Source organism: Hyperolius riggenbachi, chromosome 4 (genome assembly GCF_040937935.1).
Source record: "Hyperolius riggenbachi isolate aHypRig1 chromosome 4, aHypRig1.pri, whole genome shotgun sequence".
NCBI classification, from domain to species: Eukaryota; Metazoa; Chordata; class Amphibia; order Anura; family Hyperoliidae; genus Hyperolius; species Hyperolius riggenbachi.
Genome location: NC_090649.1, coordinates 70,105,997 through 70,131,523, shown reverse-complemented (window position 1 = coordinate 70,131,523; position 25,527 = coordinate 70,105,997). Strand labels below are relative to the sequence as shown.

Here is a 25,527-nt window from a genome sequence, read left to right as displayed (position 1 = left end):
AAAGCGCTAGCGCCAGTATGCCATGTACTCCACCTAAGTACGGACCTTAGGTGCTATTTAGAAATACAAATCGTGATCTCACAACAATCTTTCTATGGAAAAACTTCAAATACAAACATATGCAGGCCCACCTTACTTGTTGTTTCTTCAGACGGTATGGTGACTTTTCCCAGCTGGGGACTACTATGGCAAACATCTAAAAAGGTTAATTTTGGTGAATCATCACTACTCAGCCAATCAAGGATGGCTGCAAAAGTTGTTGGACCTCTGTGTGGTGGATGGTGTAAAGTGCAATCTGCACACAAGATGTCCTCAAAGCTTCAGTCCACTCTAGCTCCTCTTCTCCAATATGTGGCTAGAACCAGTCTTCAGGGCCGGTTTTAGCAACAATGGGGCCTCAGGGCAAAATAAACCTGGGGGGCGCTCCAACAGATACCCCGGAACAAAAATCGGCATTAAGGGATCTTTTTTGCAGCTGGAATAGTCAGGGTGTGTAGCCCTAATCGGTCGGAGCTCCACATTCTGGCTATCCCAGCCTGCATGGGAGACAAGGGGTTAAAAGGTTTCAGGAGGGGGGACCACACATAATAAAAAAAAAAAAAATTCCCACACTCTAAATGTAAAAAAAAAAATAGGGAAAATAGGAAAAATTGCCAGGGATCTTCATACAGCCATATTGCGGCTGTATAGCGATCACTGGCCAAAGTGCTGCGGCTGCGGAGGGGTTTCCAGGAGGTCCATACGTGGAAATTAATTGCTCTTTTTTTTGATCCATGTAAAATTACACTACCGTGTACTAAAAGTGACATTTACCACATTTAAAAGTATACGTTTTTCCTTTGAAATTATAAAATCGATTTTCTCAAAAACTGTAAGGTCTTTTTGTAAACAAATGTTTTCCTCTTATTCCCAATGATCTCAACATATCCTGCAAATTTAGGGTTTCTAGCGTTTAAGGTGGATTTGCTATTAACCGTTAAAGTTGGTGGGTTTTTAAATGTGTATTTTTTTTCCTTTGAAACTTTAAAATCGATTTTCTCAAAAACTATAAGGTCTTTTTGAAAAAAAATTTCCTCTTGTAGCTACTGGGGCCCCTACAAGCTCTGGGGCCCTGGGGCAATTGCCTCTTTTGCCTCTATGGTAGCGCCTGCCCTGCCAGTCTTTGGGCTGTAGGACTGAATCAAGGCTTAAAGAGAATCTGTATTGTTAAAATCGCACAAAAGTAAACATACCAGTGCGTTAGGGGACATCTCCTATTCCCCTCTGTCACAATTTCGCCGCTCCCCACCGCATTAAAAGTGGTTAAAAACAGTTTTAAAAAGTTTGTTTATAAACAAACAAAATGGCCATCAAAACAGGAAGTAGGTTGATGTACAGTATGTCCACACATAGAAAAAACATCCATACACAAGCAGGCTGTATACAGCCTTCCTTTTGAATCTCAAGAAATCATTTGTGTGTTTCTTTCCCCCTGCAGTTCTCATCCACTGAAGTGTCAGGCTGTTTCTTCCTGCAGAGTGCAGACAGCTCTGCCCGTATGTAATTCCTCAGTATGTGAAAGCCCAGCCAGCTCAAAGGACGATTTATCCAGCTTGTAAAAGATAATAGAGCAGGGAGAAGCTGCCCTAATCTAAATAACACACAGGCAGTGTGCAGAGAGGGGCCTCTAGGGGGGAGATGCATCACAGAACCACAACACTGAAGAACTTGGCAGCCTTCCAGACACAGGGCGACAAGTCCGACAGGGGGGAGATAAGCTGATTTATTACAGAGATGGTAATAGTAGAAAGTGCTGCAGTAAGCCAGAGCACATTAGAATAAGTATAGGAACTTGTAGGATGGTAGAAAACAGGATTACATTTTTGTTACGGAGTCTCTTTAAGATAAGAGAGTTGTAACATAAAATGGAAAGCTAGGGGATTATGGGCCAGCAAAGAGCTGAAAAGCACCCAAGTGTGAACCAGCCCTCAGATCACATCCCAATTATGTCTGTACATCGCTGTTGGATTCTCAGCAGCTACCTTCGGCAACTTTCAAAATCAGAGCCGCAAATCCCGATTGCAATTAAAGGGGCGCTATGGCGAAAAATTCTAAAATTTCAAATATGTACAAACAGAGACAAATAAGAAGTACGTTTTTCCCAGAGTAAAATGAGCCATAAATTACCTTTCTCCTATGTTGCTGTCACTTACAGTAGGTAGTAGAAATCTGACAGAAGTGACAGGATTTGGACTAGTCCATCTCTCCATGGGGAATTCTCAGCAAGGCTTATTCTTTACTAGTGACAGGTCTGTCACCACATTGCGCACCTGCTGAGTGTACTCGCCGCATGTTATTAGCTGCGTTGGACTGTTTGCACAAGCTCAGTAATGACCTGGAAGCATACTTTTCATTGTCTGTATGCTCTACTGTATGCAATGATAACGGGGCATTAAGTTGCGTTGCGACTTTTTTAGGGCGTTGCGTTGTAATTTGCGTTGCGACTTCGCATCAAAACGCAACGTCCTACAGTGAAAGAGGCCTAAGATGTTTGGAGATTTTGCTGATTGCATTTTGCAATTCTCATTCCAGTGAATAAGAATTGCAACAAAATCGCCCAAAGAAATTCTGCAAGCCATCTTCAAACAAGCCGCAAAATTGCGGCTATGTGGGTAATCCCACAGGATTACATGTGCTGCAGCGTTTTGCTGACCGCCAGCGATCAGAAAACACAGAATGAAAGAAATGAATGGTGCTCCCAGTACTGAGATAAAGAAAAAATGAGTAGGTAAAAGGAGGACTGTGTGCGCCACCCAGTGGCCTGTACTGAGATGACACACTTAGATGTGCAACCCTGGCTTGGATTTCCTTGGTGAAGGATCTTATTGGCAGGGATGGGGGTGGGATTGAATAGATATGGGATTCCAGGTTATCAGGGAGTGAATAGGATTTGCATCATGGGAAAATTAGGAGAGGAGGGGGGATTAAAGAAGAATTGTAACCAAGGATTGAACCCAGGCCCGGATTTACCTCAGAGGAGCCTATAGGCGCAGATGTCCTGGCACCTTAGACTTTGCCCTCTAGGAATCTACAAACACTCGCTGAATCGCACCACAAGTGTGCTGGCTGCCCCAGATGTCACCTCTCCCTTTCTTCCCTTGCCCATCATAGGTAGCTACAGGTGTCCCTTAATATTAGGCAGCCAGAAGTACCCTCAGTATTAAGTAGCTAGAGTTTCCCCCAAGTATTAAGTAGTTAAAGAGGAACTCCAGTGAAAATTATGCAATAAAAAAGTGCTTCATTTTTACAATAATTATGTATAAGGCCCGGTTCACATTAGCGTTGTTTTACAGAACCGGACATACGGATCAGGCCAGCTGGATCCGGTGAAAACAGTCAGTTTTACAGCCAGTGTGTTGTAATACGTCCGTTTTCATTGGTTCCTATATGCTGCAAAACCTTCTGGTTCCGTTCTGCTGAGTGAAATGGTCCGGAAAAATTAGGTCCGGCAGCATTTTTTTGTCCGTTCATCGGAATGGACCACGGATCCGTACGGCCAGTTCCGTTGGCAAACGCTAATGTGAACCGGGCCTAAATGATTTAGTCAGTGTTTGCCCACTGTAAAAGCTTTCCTCTCCTTGATTCCCACAATGCAACGAGGTTTACAGACAGGAAACTGCCCGGAAAATGGTCCTCACAGTCTCCTATGGGAGGGGCTTCACCACAATATTAGCCATACAGAGCCCCCTGATGATGCATTGGTGAAAAGGAATAGATTTCTCATGTAAAATGGGGTATGAGCTACTGATTGGGATGAAATTCAATTCTTGGTCACGGTTTCTCTTTAAGGAACCTCAATAATAAGTAACTAGAGGTGTCCCCAAGTATTAGGTAGCTAGTGGTGCCCCTGACTGAAGGGAGATCATGTCAGTTGAATGCCAAGAGTAAGTTGAGTCTTTACTATCTCATCAGGACTCTGCATAGGGAAGGAGAGAGGGAGGCACTCGAGGAGGGGAGTGAGCCGCCTTTCCTTCATCAGGCGCCTGTAGGCACGTGCCTGCAGTGCCTTATGGTAAATCTGGCCCTGATTGAACCTAATTCCAATCAGTAGCTGATACCCCCTTTCCCATGAGAAATATTTACCTTTTCTCGAATAGGTCATCAGGGGGGACTGTATGGCTGATATTGTGGTGAAACCCCTCCCACAGTGTGATGTCAGAACAGTTTTCTGTCTGTGAACCTTGTTGCATTGTGGGAAATAATGCCTTTTCCCTACTGCCAAGCTAGCAATATCTCCCTCTATGCTTAGAACTCTCAGTAACAAACATTCTGTATGGATCACCTGGCAGGACTACAGATGTCACCATGTGATAAATGTCAGAATGTAAATCAGGGAGAGGAAAGATTTTACAATGAGCAAACACTGACTAAATCATTTATAAATTAATATTGTAAACAATAAGCAATTTTATTTATGATGGTTTTCACTACAGCTGCTCTTTAAAGTAAACCAGAGCTGTTGTAAAAGGAAGATTTGATACTCACCTGCGGCTTCCTTCAGTAGCATAAACACGTGTGAGACCCTCGACGTCATCCCGCGGTCTGCCGTTCAGCTGCAATCAGCCCCGGTAATAGCCTCAGTTGGGTCCAGTCTGGGACTTCTTCATGCACAATAGACCGGGACTGAGGCGACTGAGCCTATTGCCGGGTCTGAATGGCAGACCACGGGATGACGGTAAGGGACTCACACGTGTTTATGCTGCTGGAGGAAGCCCTGGGTGAGTTTTAAGGCTGCTTTCACAGTGGGACGTTACAGGCGCACGTTAGAGCAGCCTGTAATGCAGCCCAACTCACAGTAATGAAAAATCAATGGGCTGTTCACAGGGGATCAGTGAATAATGGCGCACAGCGCCTATGCATAAAAATGGCACCGCATTAAAAAGATACGCTTATCGCTATTTATCGTTAGTACTGCATAATAATGGCGCACAGGGAAAAAAGAAGAAAAACGGCACACACTAACGTTATTTATCAATAGTGGCACACACTAACGTTGCGCCCTACATAAGCCAAACTGCAGACGTTATTTAACTGCAAAACAGTGAATGGATTTAATGTGACACTGTCAAGGTTAGGGTTAGGCACCACTGGGGGGGGGGGTTAGGGTTAGGCACCACCAGGGGGGTGGTTAGGGTTAGGCACCACCAGGGGGGTCTTAGGGTTAGGGATAGGTACAGGGAGGGCTCTGTGTGAGAGTAGGGTTAGGTATAGTTACAGTACAATATACACCACCAGGGGGTGGTTAGGGTTAGGCACCACCAGGGAGGTGGTTAGGGTTAGGCACCACCAGGGGGGGTTATGGGTTACGGATAGGTACAGAGAGGGTTCTGTGTGTTAACGCTAAATAACGATAAGGCTTTAACGCTAAATAACAATAAGGCTTTAACGTTAAATAGCGATAAGCGGCAAACGGATTAGCGGCAACACTGTGCGCCATTATTCACAGGCGCCATTTTCAGATGGACGCTGTTCACAGTGCCCACGTTGCATTACAGTGTAACGCTGCATGTTCAATAAAAGTGCAGCATGCTGTGCGTCATACATGGTTTTAGCCACGTTAGACTGTTTGCACATGTTCAGTAAGGGGAGAGTTCGCTATTGTTCCTAGCCACATGGCATCATGAACGATTCGGATCTTTGATCCGGATCTTTTTTGTGAGTCGAATCATCCGGATCATCAGGATGAATGATTCGGTTCACAGTGGATGTCTGGAAGAAACAGGAACTGCAGCTTCTGTGCACAAGCACAATCTTCCTGCTGCATCTCTCCCTTCCCCATTAGCACCCTCAATGTGCCCTCATTCTCCTGCACCTCTCACTCTGCTGCACCCCCTGCTTCCCTAGTAAAATGATTCAAAGATTCGGTTCAAAGATCCGGATCTTTTCAATGATCCGATTCGAATCATCCGAATCATTGAAAAGATCCGCACTTCCCAGGATAGCACCAAGAGCCTCATAACCCAGCTAAATCTGATGTCCAACTTCAACACCACCATGCGTCGCATTAGGGGCACGTTATGCGACCTTAACGTCCCTTAAAACGCAACGTCTTGGTGTGAAAGAGGCCTAAATCTTCCTTTCACAACATCTCTGGTACACTTTAACCCCGTAGCGCCAAACATTTAAACCCCCCCCCCCCACACACACACACACACACTGTAAAGCAACGATTAGCGGCAACAGGCAGAAATTCAATAGCGGGCAGCCCAGCGCCTGCTTTCTTACAGCCTAAATTTCCGCCTATTGTTGCTAGTTGTGGCCTTTATTATTCCTGCGAATGGCGGCATGCTTCTTTTCACAGCGCCTCGGGAGCCCTTTTTTCCTGTTTCGGAAGAAGTGGCAGTACAGCCCAATGCACCTCAAAAATAGGAGTTTAGGCAGCAGCAATCAGTGGAGGATAGTGCTGAACTACTTAGTGCTAGCTCTGCTGAGGGTTGTATATTGTTTTGGGTTTGAGGATCTCACTCTGTAAGCACATGACATTCATTGTTTTCTGCTGCCAGGCATTTGTCATTCTGGAACGACAGGCTCATTTTTTGCATAGTTGCTCTGATATGCGAGGGAATTGACTCCACCCTCATTCTGCTCTGCCCATCAGAAGTATGATGCCTGACTGCATTGCTGATCATCACAGTCCTGCTGCAGGGCTCTTTCACACCAGAGCCCTTTACTGCGTTGTAATGCAAAGGCAGTTCTTTGCGTTAACCAAGGTAAAATGAAAGACCATAGACTTTCAATTTACCTTTCACACCGTTTCGGTACGTTGCGGTTCCGACGCTCCCGGGCACGTTGAACCACTGGGAGCCGGCGTTTTCCCGTCGGATTAATTACTACTGCCGCTGATTGCGTCGCACCGCAGATACCCGCCGACACGCCGCAGGCTATCAATGCATGCAGGAGAACGGCTCCTGCACGCGTTGTCTGATGTGAAAGGAGCCGCAGGTAGAGATGAGCGTAATGACCTAATTACGATTTTGCGAAATTTCGCGTAATTAGTGTAATTACGATTATGGCCGTAAGTACATAATCGTAATGAAGAAGGATTTCGCGAAATTTCGCGTAAGCGTAATTTTCGCGTAATTTTCGCATTACAGTCGTATCATGCCGTAATTTCGCATTAAACGCTACCGTAATTTCGCGTTAAACCGTAACGCTCCGTATAATATAAAAAAGCCGCCGACTTTAAGGGTTAATAGCAAAGCCCCCTTAAATGCTAAGAGCCTCAAATTTGGAGAATATATTAAGGAGATCAGGAGGAATAAGAGGAAAAATTTTTTTTTCAAAAAGACCTTATAGTTTTTGAGAAAATCGATGTTAAAGTTTCAAAGGAAAAATGTAAACATTTAAAAACCCGCCGACTTTAACGGTTAATAGCAAAGCCTGCTTAAAGTTTAGGAACACCAAATTCCCAGGGTATATTAAGGGGATCAGTGGGAATAAGAGGAAAACATTTTTTTTCAAAAAGACCTTATAGTTTTTGAGAAAATCGATTTTTAAGTTTCAAGGGCGAAAATGTCTTTTAAATGCGGAAAATGTCAGTTTTTTTTGCACAGGTAACAATAGTGTATTATTTTCATAGATTCCCCCAAGTGGGAAGAGTTTTACTTACTTCGTTCTGAGTGTGGGAAATATTAAAAAAAAACGACGTGGGGTCCCCCCTCCCAGACCTCTTTAACCCCTTGTCCCCCATGCAGGCTGGGATAGCCAGAATGCGGAGCACCGGCCGCGTGGGGCTCCGCACCCTGACTATACCAGCCCGCATGGTCCATGGATTGGGGGGTCTCGGAAGGGGAGGGGCAGCCAAGCTTTCCCCTCCCCCTCCGAGCCCTTGTCCAATCCAAGGACAAGGGGCTCTTCTCCACCTCCGATGGGCGGTGGAGGTGGAGGCCGCGATTTCCTGGGTGGGGGGTTCATGGTGGAATCTGGGAGTCCCCTTTAAAAAGGGGTCCCCCAGATGCCCACCCCCCTCCCAGGAGAAATGAGTATAGAGGTACTTGTAGTACCCCTTACCCATTTCCTTTAAGAGTTAAAAGTAAATAAACACACAAACACATAGAAAAAGTATTTTAATTGAACAAAAAACATAACCACGAAAAAAGTCCTTTAATATTCTTAATTAACCATTAATACTTACCTGTCCCTTTAAATAAATGATCCCACGCAATATCCTCGGAAATGTTCTATCAGTTACAATGTAACAAAGTTATTACAATATAACAACTTTGTTACATTGTAACTACGCCGCACCCGACGTCACTCACCGCCGCCTCCGCGTCTGCGCTGCAGGACCCGACAGAGCTCTGAGCTATAGCTCAGAGCTCTCGAAAGCATCTTTGTATTTGGGCTCCAAGGAGCCCCATTGGTCCTTAGCAGACCAGTGGGGTTCCTTCTGATTTGAAGGAACCCCATTGGTCTGCTAAGGACCAATGGGGCTCCTTGGAGCCCAAATACAAAGATGCTTCTCAGAGCTCTGAGCTATATAGCTCAGAGCTCTGTCGGGTCCGTGCAGGACGCTAAGTCCCCGCCGGCTCCGCTGCCCTCCCCGCCTCTCCCACATGTCACCCACATGTCACCCACATGTGGGTGACATGTGGGTGACAGATGTGGGCGGGGTGGACAGCGGGAGCTGCGGGGACTTAGCGTCCTGCACGGACGCGTATGCGGCGGCTGAGCGGCGAGTGGCGTCGGGTGCGGCGTAGTTACAATGTAACAAAGTTGTTACATAATAACTTTGTTACATTGTAACTGATAGAACATTTCCGAGGATATTGCGTGGGATCATTTATTTAAAGGGACAGGTAAGTATTAATGGTTAATTAAGAATATTAAAGGACTTTTTTCGTGGTTATGTTTTTTGTTCAATTAAAATACTTTTTCTATGTGTTTGTGTGTTTATTTACTTTTAACTCTTAAAGGAAATGGGTAAGGGGTACTACAAGTACCTCTATACTCATTTCTCCTGGGAGGGGGGTGGGCATCTGGGGGACCCCTTTTTAAAGGGGACTCCCAGATTCCACCATGAACCCCCCACCCAGGAAATCGCGGCCTCCACCTCCACCGCCCATCGGAGGTGGAGAAGAGCCCCTTGTCCTTGGATTGGACAAGGGCTCGGAGGGGGAGGGGAAAGCTTGGCTGCCCCTCCCCTTCCGAGACCCCCCAATCCATGGACCATGCGGGCTGGTATAGTCAGGGTGCGGAGCCCCACGCGGCCGGTGCTCCGCATTCTGGCTATCCCAGCCTGCATGGGGGACAAGGGGTTAAAGAGGTCTGGGAGGGGGGACCCCACGTCGTTTTTTTTTAATATTTCCCACACTCAGAACGAAGTAAGTAAAACTCTTCCCACTTGGGGGAATCTATGAAAATAATACACTATTGTTACCTGTGCAAAAAAAACTGACATTTTCCGCATTTAAAAGACATTTTCGCCCTTGAAACATAAAAATCGATTTTCTCAAAAACTATAAGGTCTTTTTGAAAAAAAATGTTTTCCTCTTATTCCCACTGATCCCCTTAATATACCCTGGGAATTTGGTGTTCCTAAACTTTAAGCAGGCTTTGCTATTAACCGTTAAAGTCGGCGGGTTTTTAAATGTTTACATTTTTCCTTTGAAACTTTAACATCGATTTTCTCAAAAACTATAAGGTCTTTTTGAAAAAAAAATTTTTCCTCTTATTCCTCCTGATCTCCTTAATATATTCTCCAAATTTGAGGCTCTTAGCATTCAAGGGAGCTTTGCTATTAACCCTTAAAGTCGGCGGCTTTTTTATATTATACGGAGCGTTACCGTTTAACGCGAAATTACGGTAGCGTTTAATGCGAAATTACGTCATGAACGAAACGCGAAATTTCGCGTTGAAAATTACGCTTACGGTATTTTCAATTACGATTTTAATGGCAATTTCGCTACGCTAATTTCGCATCGTAATCGCAAATTTCGCATGCGTAATTATAGTAATGCGAAATTACGAAAATTTCAGCTCAACTCTAGCCGCAGGGAGGTCTGTCACTTGTGTAGGGAAAGCCTGCAAAACTAAACAAAACGTTTTTTAAAGATAAATTAAAATAAAGCAGGTGGGTATTCTCCTTTCAGGGGGAAAAAATCATTTAAAGCAGACCTCTAGCCTAAAAAGCACCATGTAAACGCATTACCTGTGCAAAGTTAGATAAAATTGTAGAGGAATGTAACATATTTAGTTGCTAGTCTGGTTTAGGGGACCCAGCAGGAAACCTCATAGGGAAACTCTGCTAACGTGATTGGGTGGGCGACGCCCTCATAAACTGCTAGGTTTCAGTTAGGTTGTAGTAAACTACGCCCACACTATTTCGGCCAATCACAACGCTTACAGCTGCAGTGGGTGCTGTGATTGGAGAACTGTTTCCCATGACGATTCCTGCAGTGTCCTCTACACCAGTGTTTCTCAACATATTATCGGTATGTACCCCTTTTAATACCCTTTACTCACCGAGTACCCACTAGCATAGAAAACATTATCACAAGTACCCCTTGACCAATATATATTTAATCGTAGTCCCTCTTTGGGGAGCCCTGTCCCTCTGACCCTCTTTCTGCCTCATGTGTCCCTCTTTCAGAACTAATGAACAGATTTGTGTAAATATATGTATTTTTCTACAGAAAAATGTTTAATTGACTCTAAACTTCATTCCCATCCTTTCAATTGATATATTTCTTGTTTTCAAATTTTACTATGAAGGAAAATGAGCCAGGATAGAAAAGACCAGTGTGGTTTGAATTATAAAACAACCCTTTGTTCTTATGAAATCTTTATAGAATGCGTGATTAGGGGTGTGTTTGGGGGTGGTTAGAGGTGTGGCAGGGGTGTGGCTTAAGTGTCCCCAATGCTCTACAGTTGTAATGCTCCGCCGTTGCCTAGCAATGCATCTGTACAGCTCTATGGCTCCTGAACTGTCACCCTAGCGAACGCATTCGATCGCGACAGCCACGCAGGCTGGGAATAACGGTCCGCCACATGCTCAGCTAGAAGTAAAATATGGCATATGGGGTATCATTTTAATGAGGCCCTCAGATGTAGGCACTCCAGTGAAAATAATGTAATACAATAAAGTGCTCCATTTTTACAATAATTATGTATAAATTATTTAGTCAGTGTTTTCCCATTGTAAAATCTTTCCTCTCCCTGATTTACATTCTGACATTTACCACATGGTGACATTTTTACTGCTGGCAGGTAATGCCAGTGGAAGGAGATGCTGCTTGCTTTTTTGACATTTGGAGCCAGTTGTAAAAAGCTGTTATGTCCCACAATGCAGTGAGGTTCACAGGCAGGAAACTGTCAGGACCATGGTCCTGACATCACACTGTGGGAGGGGTTTAACCACAATATCAGCCATACATAGCCACCTGATGATCTGTTTGTGAAAAGGAAAAGATTTCTCATAGTAAAGGGGGTATCAGCTACTGATTGGGATGAAATTCAATTCTTGGTCACGGTTTCTCTTTAAGCAATACCGCCTGCTCCTACCCTATGGATATGAGTTAATTGGGCAATTTACATTCTCATGCAATCAGCACTGCACATAGTTCATGGGCACTGAGACAGTCAGGGGGTGGAGAAACACAAGAAAGTTAACAGCGAACACATCAAATACCACCTAGGCCCCCTCTCCACCAGGGCCCCATATCAGCTGCTATGGCTGCTATGCCTATTGCTACACCCCTACCCCCAGGTGAGTTCTAATGGGTAAAAAATAATTGGTTTATTAAATCTCAAAAAGCCAAATCTTGCTATTTTTTTTTTTTTAATCTTAAATATTTTAAATATAGGATGAGTACAGCCAGGGCCATTTCTGGCAACTTTGATGGCCCAGGCAAGCACCTTGTGCCTCCTCCAATCTCAATAAATAGAGACTGCAGCCTACATTAGTTATGCAAACTCCAAAAGCTACAGCATATTGTTATATAAGCTTAGAAATGATACACAAATTCGTGCTACTGGCGAGATTCTGTTTGTTTCCTATTTTATTGCCTGATGAAGCGGGCTGTGCCTGCGAAACGCGTTGCATCTTTTGGGGTACCAATAATAAATTTGTTTATATAATTTAGACAGTCTTTCGTGTCTGCTTTCCGAAAGTAAGTCTACCACTGCCTCCCAGCAATTTTATTACTTTTTATCCTGCTGGCGCCTCTGTTCTCTAGCGATTATACTGTTTTCCTCCTTGGTGGAAGGGTGATCTACCCCCCTTTTCTTTCCGATCTACAGAGAGAGAGTGACATCTTATTCCTGAGTGAGGATAGGTCTAATCTCCCCACCTGCATATACAGTGGTTGCCTGATTGGTAACCCATGTTTGTGAGTATTTGTATCTCACGCTTTATTATTCTCCATGTTCTAATACATACTACACTATATTGGGCTCTCGGTTTCCTTATTTTTAGAAATGATACACTCCTGTTTTTTTTTTCTTACAAAGAATACACCTACCTGGCTTAAACTCACTACACCCATCTAACAAAATCTCCATATAATTTATGTTATGAAAACATTGTACTGTTTACGTACAGCCTGAGTTTTTACAAGTTGACACAGCCTCTGCCTAGTTTGCCTATGCTTAAAAACATCCCTGAGTACAGCAAAGAATGCGTTTAAATCCAGAAGCATCTGATTTGGAAATGGACCTGGCATCCGAGTGGAAATAGGCCCGTAGTCTCTGCCACCTGATATGACGAATATGGAAAAAGTACCATGGAGACGGAGAAGTGATCATGCTGATTACAGGGTCGGGAGCCAATCAGCATGGCCAATAGCCCCTGCTGGGAGATGCTCTGCTATTACGTAACAGCTTAATCTCTGGAGTCAGGTGCAGTAAGTAAGCAACAATAAATCCCATAGTGGGTATATAAATGACAAGAAAGAGAATGGAAATACAGGTTACATAGCCTGAGGAAATAAAGAAAAAAAATTGTTCTGGGAAATGATGTCATGGGGTTTTCCATCGCCGTACATCGTTATTAGGTGGTACGTGCCCTTCAGCAGCACCTAGCATTTGCAACTTTATTTTTTACTCGCAGGTTTCCTCGTCTTAATATCTTTAGTCACACAACTTTTAAAAGGTATGTCCGCCCAAATTCACATTTTAGAATTCACCTCTTCATCTTTATTGTAGAGGACGGATTTATACTTTTTGTGCCCCAAGATCAAGTACGCTGTGGCTCCCCTTTCTTGTGCAGCGATGCCCCTCCTAGTCCATGTGCAGCCCCCTCTTCCATGTGTATCATACATGTACTGTAGCCCTCTCCTCCATGTGCAGCCCCCTCTTCCATGTGTATCATCCATGTACTGCAGCCCCCCTCCATGTGCAGCCCCCTCTTCCATGTGTATCATCCATGTACTGCAGCCCCCCTCCATGTGCAGCCCCCTCTTCCATGTGTATCATCCATGTACTGCAGCCCGCCACTGCGCCTGCGCTGAAGCCGGGAAGGTAAATATTTACATGGCTGCCATTTGGAGCGGCATTGCAAGACTACCGTGGGATGGAGGAGGAAGAGGGAAGCCTCAATAGGATCCAGAGGCTTCCCTCCTCCCGAGGTGAGTACTTCCCAGGGGCTTTTTCATACAGATTCTCTTTAAGCAACTTAGCGATTGTCATCATATTAAGATGAAATGCAGAGGAAATACATTTTGGGTTATCTTTGGTCCCATGGCCCCCCAGTAATACAAAATTAATCCATCCCCCTGCACATGCCCTCTCTCCACCACCAGAAATGCAGATGAACCCTCCCCCCCCCCCCCGCCCCCCCTCCCCACCCACACCCACACACACAAAAAGTATTAGGAGCGGCGGAGCTATGTGATTATTCACCTGATCCTGCTGCCTGGCACTTCCTTTTCCTCCCAGCACCCAATCACTCTGTGCCACATACACGGCAACCGAGGTCACATGATAGGGAGCCGTGTATGCAGCACAAAGCAAGCAGCTGCTGGGAGGCTATTGCTCTGCAAGGTGAGGGGGAGTAGGAGTGGACCCCATAGCCCCCCTTCCTTTGTCACAGTAGTCACAGGGGCTATTTTCACACCCCTGCTATCCACTGAATTTTTAGGGGCCTATTTGGTGAATTTGAGCTAAGAACTAAATGTATATTACAGGCTGCACAGGCAGGTAAACAGCACTGCACCGAAAACCAGACACCAAATAATGGTGAAAATAATGTTTATTAAAGGAACACTATGGGGGAAATATTTTAATATCCAGCTAACATGTACATACTACTGAAGACATCAATTTTCAATTAGAGCTCTCTATTTCAAACCCTCCTGGGAGTGTTAATTTACATCATAGAAACAGCAGCATGGTGGAGTAGTGGACAGCAATCTTGCCATGCAGCGCTGAGTCCCTGGTTCAAATCCCAGCCGTGGCACCATCTGCAAGGAGTTTGTATCCTCTTCCTGTGTCTGTGTGGGTTTCCTCTTGGCATTCTGCTTTTTCCCACCTCCCAAAAACATACAGATAAATTAATTAGCTTCCCACTAAATTGGCTCTAGGCTACAATGAAAACATGGCTATGGTAAGGATTAGATTGTAAGCCCCTCAGAGGGATAGTTAATGACAAAACTATATACTCTGTATAACACTGTGGAAGATGTCAGCACATTATACATAATAATCATGTGACAACTTATCTCCGTCAGTAAGCAGCCTCGTCGGTGTGGTAGTCTGCTCCCCACTTGGTTTGCTCTAACTGCCTCCTCCTCTATATCTCTCTTTCTCTAACACACACACACACCACACACACAACACACACACAACACACACACACACACACACACACACACACACACACACACCATACACATACACACACACACCATACACATACACACACACACACACACACACACACACCATACACATACACACACACACACACTCGCACACAGACGCACACACACACACTCGCACACAGACGCACACACACACGCATACACACACACACACACACACACACACACAGACACACACACACACACACACACACACACACACCATACACATACACACACACACACACACACACACACCATACACATACACACACACACACACCATACACATACACACACACACACACACACACACACACACACCATACACATACACACACACACACACACACACACCATACACATACACACACACACACACACACACACCATACACATACACACACACACACACACACCATACACATACACACACACACACACTCGCACACAGACGCACACACACAGACACACACACACACACACAGACACACACACACACACACACACACACACACACACACACACCATACACATACACACACACACACACACACACACCATACACATACACACACACACCATACACATACACACACACACCATACACATACACACACACACCATACACATACACACACACACACACACACACACACACCATACACATACACACACACACACACTCGCACACACACGCACACACACACACACACACACGTTTGCCACTGAACTCATTCCTGCACACAGTGTTGGTAGTACAGAGGCGCCAACAGGATAAAAACAATATTCCTAAAAACTTTAAAATGAAGTAGGTAGCGGTGGACTTACCCCTCCAAAGTAGACACGAAAAATTGCTGATTCAAGAAAAAATATAATTTATCTACATACTCCAAACAAGGTGCAACCCGTTTCGCGGGTATATCCCACTTCCTCATGCAATCGATATGGAGCATATAACTGTTGACAGAAGACAGTATGCTAAGTACTTATAGAGACCGCAGTATTATATAAATATGACCAAAGACATTTCTTTATGAGCAGAAATGTATAAGTATATAAACAAATATATATATATTTCTCTAAACACATGTGGGCATTTTTTTTACATCTATATGTGCCATATAACTTGAGTGGAAAGTTGATGTAGTGTGACGATTAGTTTTTAGAAATAGTGTGGGGAGGGGTGGAGGGCGAGGGGGGGGGGGGGGGGGGGCATTTGCTTATTGGCTAGTTATAATTAATTATGTGATAGGAGGGTTTAGTGTGGGCTGGTGAGCAATAATGGGGGACCTTTCTTAAAGGAATACTATCAATACCCAAGTGTTCTAAAATGACAATGTACAAATAATGTCTAAGTAGCTGTGTAAACATTTTCCTACTTTTCATGTTAAACATCTGAGGCAAAAGCTGTAATTTATTGAGGGTAGGATTTAGCTATATTGCGACATGGGAATGTACGGCCCATTACTCTTAAAGGAAACTTACCAAAATAATACACAATAACCAGACCAGAGGTTTTTTTTGGGATTGAAATGGCCGAGGCAAGCTTTATTGGGGCTTGGTAAATGAAGATTTTATTTATTTTTATTTAATCTTAAATCTTTATCTAAACTCTTTAATGAACACCAAAAGCAAATGTTTTGTACACACTGGTACATCTGGGTGATATTCCCAAAACACAATTAACACTTAACGAAGAAGAACAAACACATATTGTCCGCTACCGGGCGACATTACCCAATAAGTCCGCCTCCTTTCCAAGAGGTGATAAGCCCCCAACAAAGTCTTACAAAGCCTCGACAAGTTCCAGGGCGCGAGGGCGGGGCACAAGAGCTGCTTCTGCTGAAGAAAAGGTGAGCAGCTGCGCCGCGCTGTCCAATTTATACCGCCTGCTTCCTTCTGATAGGCGGCTCGCAAGCCCGCGAATCTTGAACGGGCCAATCCGAGGGGCAGCCTCCAGGCCACCCGAAGGGAAGATTCAGCTACCCCTTCCGACACCGCACCTGCAAATAATCAGAGAAGAACCAGCAAAGGGGGGGACCCAGGTGCAGGTTAATTAAACGCAGGGGGCCGACATGCCCATGGCTCCTTAGTTTTAAGAAACTGCGTCACATTCATGGGAATGTACGGCCCATTACTCTTAAAGGAAACTTACCAAAATAATACACAATAACCAGACCAGAGTTTTTTTTTTGGATTGAAATGGCCGAGGCCAGCTTTATTGGGGCTTGGTAAATGAAGATTTAATTTATTTTTATTTAATCTTAAATCTTTATTTAAACTCTTTAATGAACACCAAAAGCAAATGTTTTGTACACACTGGTACATCTGGGTGATATTCCCAAAACACAATTAACACTTAACGAAGAAGAACAAACACATATTGTCCGCTACCGGGCGACATTACCCACCAGCCAGGCAAGCTTTACACGCCTGACCCCCCCAACCAGCCCGGCCTTTTCAATAGCTGAGTGTAGGTTAGCGTTAAATATATCTAACCCAATTCCTGAAAGATGAACCAGGTCTCTTCGGAATAAACCAAATTCCCCCCCTCAAGCTCAATGTGTAGCAACGAAAAACCACCTATGGAGGGAAGAAACTTAGACAATGCTCTATTCAGACGCTTTCTAATAATGTTCAGAAAACGAATATCCGGATGAGAGAGCCATGCCAACCTAGGTATAATTTCTGAGAATATTAATTTGGTATTAGGCAGCTGGGTATGCAGCTCTAACAGCTCTGACTTCATTCTATGCAGGAGGTCCAGAGTGCGCCACTTCCGAACATCATTGCCACCCAGATGGATGATTAACACATCCGGGACTGGCCAAATATGTAATTTATTATATACCAAGGAACGCAGGCCCTCCCAACTCATTCCTCTAATACCTTGCCACAGGATGTGACACTCCCCACGGTTGAGGAACAAATTCTCCGAGTAGGGTCTGCCAGCTGCTCTTTTAAGGGCCCAAAAAACGTAAGAGTGCCCAAGTATCCAGACAATAACTTTACGACCTGTAAAATAATTAATATGACGTTAACTGTGGCCTAATGTAAATCTGGAACCGAGTAGATTACCAACGACCCAACCTCCTGATTGCTTCATCAGACATACCAAACCGGGCAGCTTCTGTGGCTGCCCCGATTCGAAATGAATGAGTGGAGAATTTCAGGTTCCCTAAGCCCAACATTGTTAAACATTTCTTGAACACTGCCTTGAATTGAAATAAGGATAGAGACGCCCCATCCTCGTGAACCAAGAAGGATACTGCTCTTGGTCTTTTAAAGACAAACTCAGAAATCACTGCCAGCTGGCAACAGTTAGAGCCTGGGAGGGGGTGCAGTACTAACCAAGAACCCGTGCCCTCTTGATCCGTTTTAGACCTCTGAACACAAATCCTGACTTCATTCTGGTTCACAAGAACATCCTCCTCTCTTAGACTAGCCCAAGACTGCTTGTTGGGTGCAACCAACTCTGAAATGCGAAACGCACAGATAAAGGCAAAAACAAAGGCTACTCTAAACAAAGATAACTCGTAAGAAGACCCACAAATCCTGCTTAACACATTCAACAAATCAAATAATAACGAAAAAGTAACCGGTCTCCTTTCATCCCTCCTTGTGTCACCTTTACGAAGACCCTTCAAAAATTGCCTGACAATATGATAAGAGGAACAAGAAGGGGAGTTGCACAACTTCCTGAAAAAGAAAATGCCTACCAAAGACCTATTCACCATCGCCGGTAAATGGCCTCTTTCAATCAAAACACATGCAAATGCTAATATCATGTCAGCCGAGTCGGCTAAAGGGGTTAATCCATAAGTATCAGAAAAAAGTAACCAATCATTCCAATTAGAAGTATAAGCCGACCATGTAGCCGGTGCCACTGACTTTCTCACCATCTCATTAATCATGACCATATGACGTTCCATAAATGACCCGGACATCTCTCGCCCGCTTCCACTGCTCCTGGTGCCAACTCCCGGAAGCGCTGCCAATGCTGTCGAGACAAAGAATCAGCTAATTAATTAAAACGGCCTGGCATATATTGTGCCTTAAGCCATATATTATGATGCAAACAATGTAAAACAATGTGTCTCAGAACTCTCACCACTAGCTCAGACTTGGCCGACAAGCAATTTATTGAGAACAACACTCCCTTGCTATCTGTCTGTAGCAGAATACGCTTATTAGCAAATTCTCTACCCCACTGGACCAGGGAAACTAAAACCGGAAACAACTCCAGCAAAACTACGTTACTTGTCACGCCGTTATCAACCCAGTCTGAAGGCCACCTTTCTGAACACCATTTACCTTGCCAGAAAGCACCAAATCCAGTAGAACCAGCAGCATCAGTAACAAAACCCATTCCTTCGCCTAACCTAAAGTCTTCCTGCCAGATGGATCTACCATTATAGTTAACCAAAAACTGATGCCAAATTAGTAAATCCTCCCTTATCTCCCTATTCAGGGTAACATGCCAATTAGGTGACCTAAGGCCTGAAATAGTTCTTGCTAATCTGTGTGAAAACACTCGCCCCATGGGCATTACTCTCGCTGCAAAGGCCAGGTGGTCTAAAAAGAACTGGATCTCCCTTACCGTGGCTTTACGCTTACCTAGGAGACTATCGATACTATCCTTTAAAGCAGTAATTTTATCCATCGGTAACCTAAACTCCATGTTATGCGTGTCTATCGTTATCCCGAGAAACTCTAAAGACATGCTAGGAAGCACCGTCTTTTCTTCAGCTAGCGGCACTCCGAATTCAGACATAGTCTCACAGAAAACATTCAACAATTCCTGGCAGTTCGACCGGTCAGATGATACTAACAAAAAATCATCAAGGTAGTGTACAATTGAGCCTGCCTGGGATCTCTGTAACACTGCCCACTCTAAAAAAGTAGCAAATGATTCAAAAAATAAACAAGATAACGAGCATCCCATAGGCAGGCAACAGTCAAAATAAAAATAACCTTCAAAAAAGAAACCCAAAGAATTAAAAGCATCGGGCCTAATCGTCAGGAGCCGAAAAGCTGACTTCACATCAGATTTTGCCAATAATGCATCCATTCCATAAGAACGAATGACCGATAAAGTCTGTTCAAACGTAACATAGGATACGGAAACCAAAGAACTATCAATGGTATCATTGAGCGATGTACCCTTCGGAAATGACAAGTGTTGAATAAGTCTGAACTCATTCACCGCTTTCTTGGGAACTACCCCTAGCGGGTATACCCGGAAATTCCTAAATGGCGGGTGTTCAAAAGGGCCAGATACCCTCCCCGCCTGTAGTTCCTTCAAAATCTTTTCCCAGGCTGTTTGGGGATATTGATTAACAGACTTTAAATTAGGTGAAACTATACATCCTGAACCTTCAAAGCTTGGTAAAGGGAAGCCGTTGGCAAAACCATCAGTGACCAGTTCCCTGATCGCTTTGTTTGGAAACTTGTTTAGCCATGGAAGCATGCTTAGAAGATTCACCGGAGTCGGTGCTTTTAAGAAATAACTCTTTAGTGTTATTCTGCGACTGCATGCCTACCCTCTTAAAGCAACGTGACACTGGATGAATGCCGCCACAAAAATTGCATTCGTGCTTATATTTGCAACTTTGCAAAAATTTACATTGGCCCTCATTGTAAGCAAAACATAGACCTTTTTTAATCGTTGATGAAGGCATTTGGGATGGGTCCTGCTTCTGCGGCTGGGACCTCTGAGGCAGCATTAAACCTAACCACAACCCTACCTCCTTGTTACCCCAAGATAAAGAAGGGTGGACAGCCAGTTTCTGACGAAAGGCCTCGTCATAATGAAACCAGGCCAGACTACCAAATTGTCTTTAAGCCTCACTTATTATATCCAGGTGTTGGAAAAGGCCGGTGCATAATTCTGGCCTCTTTTCACCAAGAACGCTTGCATATATGCAGAAAGATTGCTGCCAATTGCTGAATGATCTCATCACTGGCCGCTGTCTCTCCTCCTCACTATCCTTCTTCTCTTTAGGCACAAACTCTTTAGAGTGTGGTAACAAGGATAAAATATCCACATAATCTTGCCTCCATATCTTTTCCTTCACCGCTAGCGGCAAATGAAAACCCAATGGAGACAAAGCGCAAGGCATCACCTCCTTGTAACTTGTCTCTGCCACACCAGGTCTCATAACAGGAGCAGCAGTAGCATTTGCAACAAGATTACTTAAGAGAGAAACAGGTGAAGGGTTAAGAGAGGGGGAAGGCTGAGTGGGAACAGACACAGCAGGAGTAGATTTCTCCCAGACAGGTACAGGTGAAATGATAGATACTGTACATCCTCAGAACCACCATCCCTCTCTCTCCCACCCACCGGCAACTTGCTAACAACCGTAGCTAACGACTGCACAATTACTGACAGTTTTTCAATACTGGATAAAACATTAGTGTTAAGGTTCTCACCCTGAGTGGGTCCGGAGTGGCTCCCAGCTGGCTCCCCACTAGGCCCGGCCTGAGATAATCCATCCCGGAAGAGGGGGGACTGCCCCTGCCGGATCTGCTGTCCAGAAGGTTTCTCCGCAGCTCGACCACTGCGAGACTTAGCAGTCTTTGGTGCAGGGGAGTATCGCCTTAAGGCCTTCTTCGGCCGCTTCCCAGAACCTCCTCCCCCTGCACTTGTAGAAGGGCGGCAGCCCCAATCCTCCTCAATGGCCTCCACCAGCTCTCCGTCCTCTATGCTGGCAGCGGCGAACTTCCTCTTCCCGGACTGCCCACTCCTGAGGGACATCGCTTAGTCACCTCCTCCAGGCTCCCCGTCCAGCCCCTGGTGGCCGAGCATGGGACCCACGTCATGCGAAGGCTCCTCCTCAGCTGCGGGCGGGACCGGAGGTGGCGTCTCCATTGCTGGCATTTGCGCAACTGCCGATTCCTCCTCCGCTCGCCATACCGGAGCCAACAGTTCTCTCAGCCACGCTTCACCGTCCTCCTCCCACGCTCTCCTTACGACGGCCTGCACGAAGGTATCCATCTGGAACAGCGCGGCGCAAGAGCTGCTTCTGCTGAAGAAAAGGTGAGCAGCTGCGCCGCGCTGTCCAATTTATACCGCCTGCTTCCTTCTGATAGGCGGCTCGCAAGCCCGCGAATCTTGAACGGGCCAATCCGAGGGGCAGCCTCCAGGCCACCCGAAGGGAAGATTCAGCAACCCCTTCCGACACCGCACCTGCAAATAATCAGAGAAGAGCCAGCAAAGGGGGGGACCCAGGTGCAGGTTAATTAAACGCAGGGGGCCGACATGCCCATGGCTCCTTAGTTTTAAGAAACTGCGTCACATTCAAATCAATTGCAGAAGGGGTGTCTGCTTCAATGCACAACCAGAGTTGCATATCAGACTACAGAAAGCAAATATCAAACATATCAAACTCTGAAAGCAAAAACAGTATGAAAAGCTGTGACAATTAGTTACATTTCCTCTGCTCTCTTCAGACACTTCAGTCAGAAACACAGGACACAGGAGCTGCAGCTGTTGGGAGCTTTCTCTCTGTCACACACAGAGTTACACATAGAGTTAACTGATCAAGTGTGAGGGGAATTTCCCCTCTCCTCATGGCTCAGTCTGCCATCAGGTTTGGCGTCAGTAAAGTTTGAAAGTATTTTGATAACAGTAAACAAAGAGGTTTCTACTAAAATGTATACACCAGTACTTAGCAGCACTTTCCAAACAATTCCTGTGTCAATTGAAAAAAATATGTGAATCGATAGTATTCCTTTAAGTGTTGAGGTGCTATTTACAGACATAGATGGAGGAGCATTGTGGTAAAAGGGTATTGGTGTGCAGGCTAGTGAGCAATGATGGGGGACCTTACTTAAAGAGAACCTGTACTGAGTAAAAATATTTAAAATAAACACATGAGGTAACTTCAAATGAACATTACATAGTTACCTTGCCATCAGTTCCTCTCAGAAGCTCACCATTTTCTTCTGACAATAATCCCTTCTAGTTCTGACAATATTTTGTCAGATCTGAAATATATCAGTTGCTGTCAGTAAAATATCAGTTGCTGTCAGTTATAGCTGAGAGGAAAACTGATGTACCAGGTAATGTCCATGTTTCCTTATGGCTCAAGTGGGCGATGTTACAGTTTAACTGTGTGCTCACCAGAAAGCTGTTATGGGTAATGGCCATTTTCAAAATGGAGGACGGAAAATTCCCTTGATCACAGTGAACAAATAGGATGCGGGACAGGAGAAAGACACTGAGGAGTAGACTACATGGAAGGTAAGTATAACTTGTGTATGCTTATTTTGACTTTTAATTTTCAGTATAGGTTTTCTTTAAGTGTTGTGGTGCTATTGGCAAAAGTAGATGGAGGAACAGTGTACAAGAAGGTATTGGTGTGCAGGATTTAAATATGAAGAGAGGATGAAGGATCAAAAAGCACTCACCAATTTCGGTCCAGTACGTAGCGTGGCACCTCTGTGATATGCACTGCCGAACCGGGGCCTTTTATATTCATTTAGTTCCTTGTTAGGGGACAATTAACTAATAAGGGTCGCAGCGCGAGCGTATGTCATCGGTGCTTGCCGTCGCGCCTTATGTGACGTCTCGTGCATGCGTATAGTTCCATTCTCCTTACGGGGAATGGAGAGGGTGTATTTACAAATAAGGTGCGCCTATAACGTTGCACGCGTGCACGTGTAACGTCGCACGCGTGTGCGTGCACATTTGACCGTCAGCTACTGCTGCCCCAGTTAAGGGCGGAACTGCTTGGACACTATTTGTTATTGGGCGTGCATTATGCCCGTGCGTGGCCTGTACTAGTGCGGCACTCTCGTATTGAGAGCGCCTGTGCTTGCATCAAAGAAGTATTCATTCAATGCCTCCCTGTCGTTTGATGGTAGGCAGGGATGATTAACCCTGTGACTGATTTATGGGGGCCCGGGATCTTTTATTGGGAGGAAGTTTTTAGTATGCCTATTTGACATTATGGGAAATTACCTGGTGTAAAAATAATAATAAAACATAAAACATTAAAGAGACACACAAAAAGTAATGAATTATAATGTGTGAATTGAAAACAAAATATACCTGAAAACTTGGGGGATGAAGAAAAGAGAAAATAAATATTAAATAAAAACATATATCATCATGGATTATAAATAAAATAAATTGTGAATAATACATTGGTATGTTGTAGACATTATGCAAAAGTTTATGTGATTATGTTATATAATTGATATGTGTATATATGGATATATTCGATAAAGGTCTTGATTGATATGGATCCTATCAATCAACAATGAAGTATTTGTTAATGAATGGTCAAGTCGAATAAATATATATATATATATATATATATATATATATATATATATATATATATACAGGGCCGGGACAAGGTTCTCCAGCACTAGAGGCTGAGATGTCGAGTTGCGCCCCCCCCCCCCCCCCCCGAATTTTGTTGGCCCCATTATGTGTAGCAAAAGTGCACCTAGCATTAGGAAGACCCCCGGCCCAGTTTAGATAGGTTGCCTCCCAGTATAGATAGCCAGATGTGCCACCAGTATTAGGCAGCCCCAGTAGCCAGTATTCCCAGTATTAGGTTGTCCCCCCACCAGTAATAGCCAGATGTGCTTTAGTTAACCCTTCCCCCTTCCCAGTAATAGTCAAAAGTGCCTAAGTTAGCCACCCCCAATAATAACCAGATATGCCTCTGGTAGCCTCACTCCCCCCAGTAATAGCCAGTTGAACCTCGGGTAGCCTTCTCCCACACACCTGTAGCCAGATGTGCCTCATGTAGCCCCTATCTTCCCCAGTAATAGTCAGATGTGCCCCTCTGTACCCCTCAGTAATAGTCAGATGTGCCCCTCTGTACCCCCCCAGTAATAGTCAGATGTGCCCCCCCCAGTAATAGTCAGATGTGCCCCTCTAGTCGGATGTGCCCCTCTGTACCCCCCCAGTAATAGTCAGATGTGCCCCTCCGGTACCCCCAGCTATAGCAGCAGCATGTGCCCTGCTGTTCCCCGCTCCTCGCCCTCCACCCCTGGCAAAGTATGGATCACAGCGGGCGTACGAAGATAACAGCCAAATAACTCACATCCTGATCTGCAGGCTACAGTCCGGGCACTAGAGGTCCAGGTGACAGGTCTCTTCTGTCTCCTCTGCAGCGCCGCTGCTCACATGCTTCCTGATACACTGATACAGGAAGTACATGAGTGGCGCTGCAGAGGAGACAGAAGAGACCTGTCACCTGGACCTCTAGCGCCCGGACTGTAGCCTGCAGATCAGGATGTGAGTTATTTGGCTGTTATCTTCGTACGCCCGCTGGCTGCTGTGATCCATACTTTGCCGGGGGTGAGGAGCAGGGAACAACAGGGCACAGTGACAGGATGGGGGCCGTGGGGAGAGAAGACAGAAGTCAGGCACTCTTCCCTGCGCCCCCATAGCCCAGCGCTCAGAGGCTGGAGCCTGCCCAGCCTCTGTCTTGGTCCAGCTCTGCTGGGAGGTCAGTGTAGGTGCTTTATGGTCAATGTGTAGGTGCTGGGAGAGGTCAGTGTGGGTGCTGGGAGTGGTCAGTGTGGGTGCTGGGAGTGGTAAGTTTAGGTACTGGGAGGTCAGTGTGGGTGCTGGGAGAAGTCAGTATGGATGCTGGGAGAGGTCAGTATGGGTGCTGGGAGGTCACTTTGGGTGCTATGAAAGGTCAGTATAGGTACCGGGAGA

At 45.0% G+C, this 25,527-nt stretch overlaps 1 protein-coding gene and 1 long non-coding RNA gene across 8 annotated transcripts in view; one reads left to right on the top strand and one right to left on the bottom strand.

The window, feature by feature from the left end:
• The window catches only part of LOC137570379 (adhesion G protein-coupled receptor F5-like), a 271,619-nt gene that overhangs the window by 84,131 nt on the left and 161,961 nt on the right, over positions 1–25,527 (top strand). The window contains exon 1 of one of the 7 annotated variants that reach the window (XM_068279059.1): positions 13,962–14,019. The exons of 4 other annotated variants lie outside the window; for them this stretch is intronic. In XM_068279059.1, coding sequence (XP_068135160.1) covers positions 13,974–14,019 — 46 coding nt within the window. In that variant the 5' untranslated portion in view covers positions 13,962–13,973. Of the gene's footprint in view, positions 1–13,961; positions 14,020–21,631; positions 21,880–25,527 lie in introns of those variants that run through there. 2 more of the 7 variants (XM_068279058.1, XM_068279061.1) reach the window with 2 other exon arrangements.
• Positions 14,275–25,527, bottom strand: part of LOC137570380 (uncharacterized) — a 34,802-nt gene continuing 23,549 nt past the window's right edge. Inside the window, exons 2-3 of the long non-coding RNA XR_011031010.1 lie at positions 15,669–15,797; positions 14,275–14,506 (exon numbers count right to left, since the gene is read on the bottom strand). This is a non-coding gene — a long non-coding RNA (uncharacterized lncRNA). The remainder of the gene's footprint in view (positions 14,507–15,668; positions 15,798–25,527) is intronic.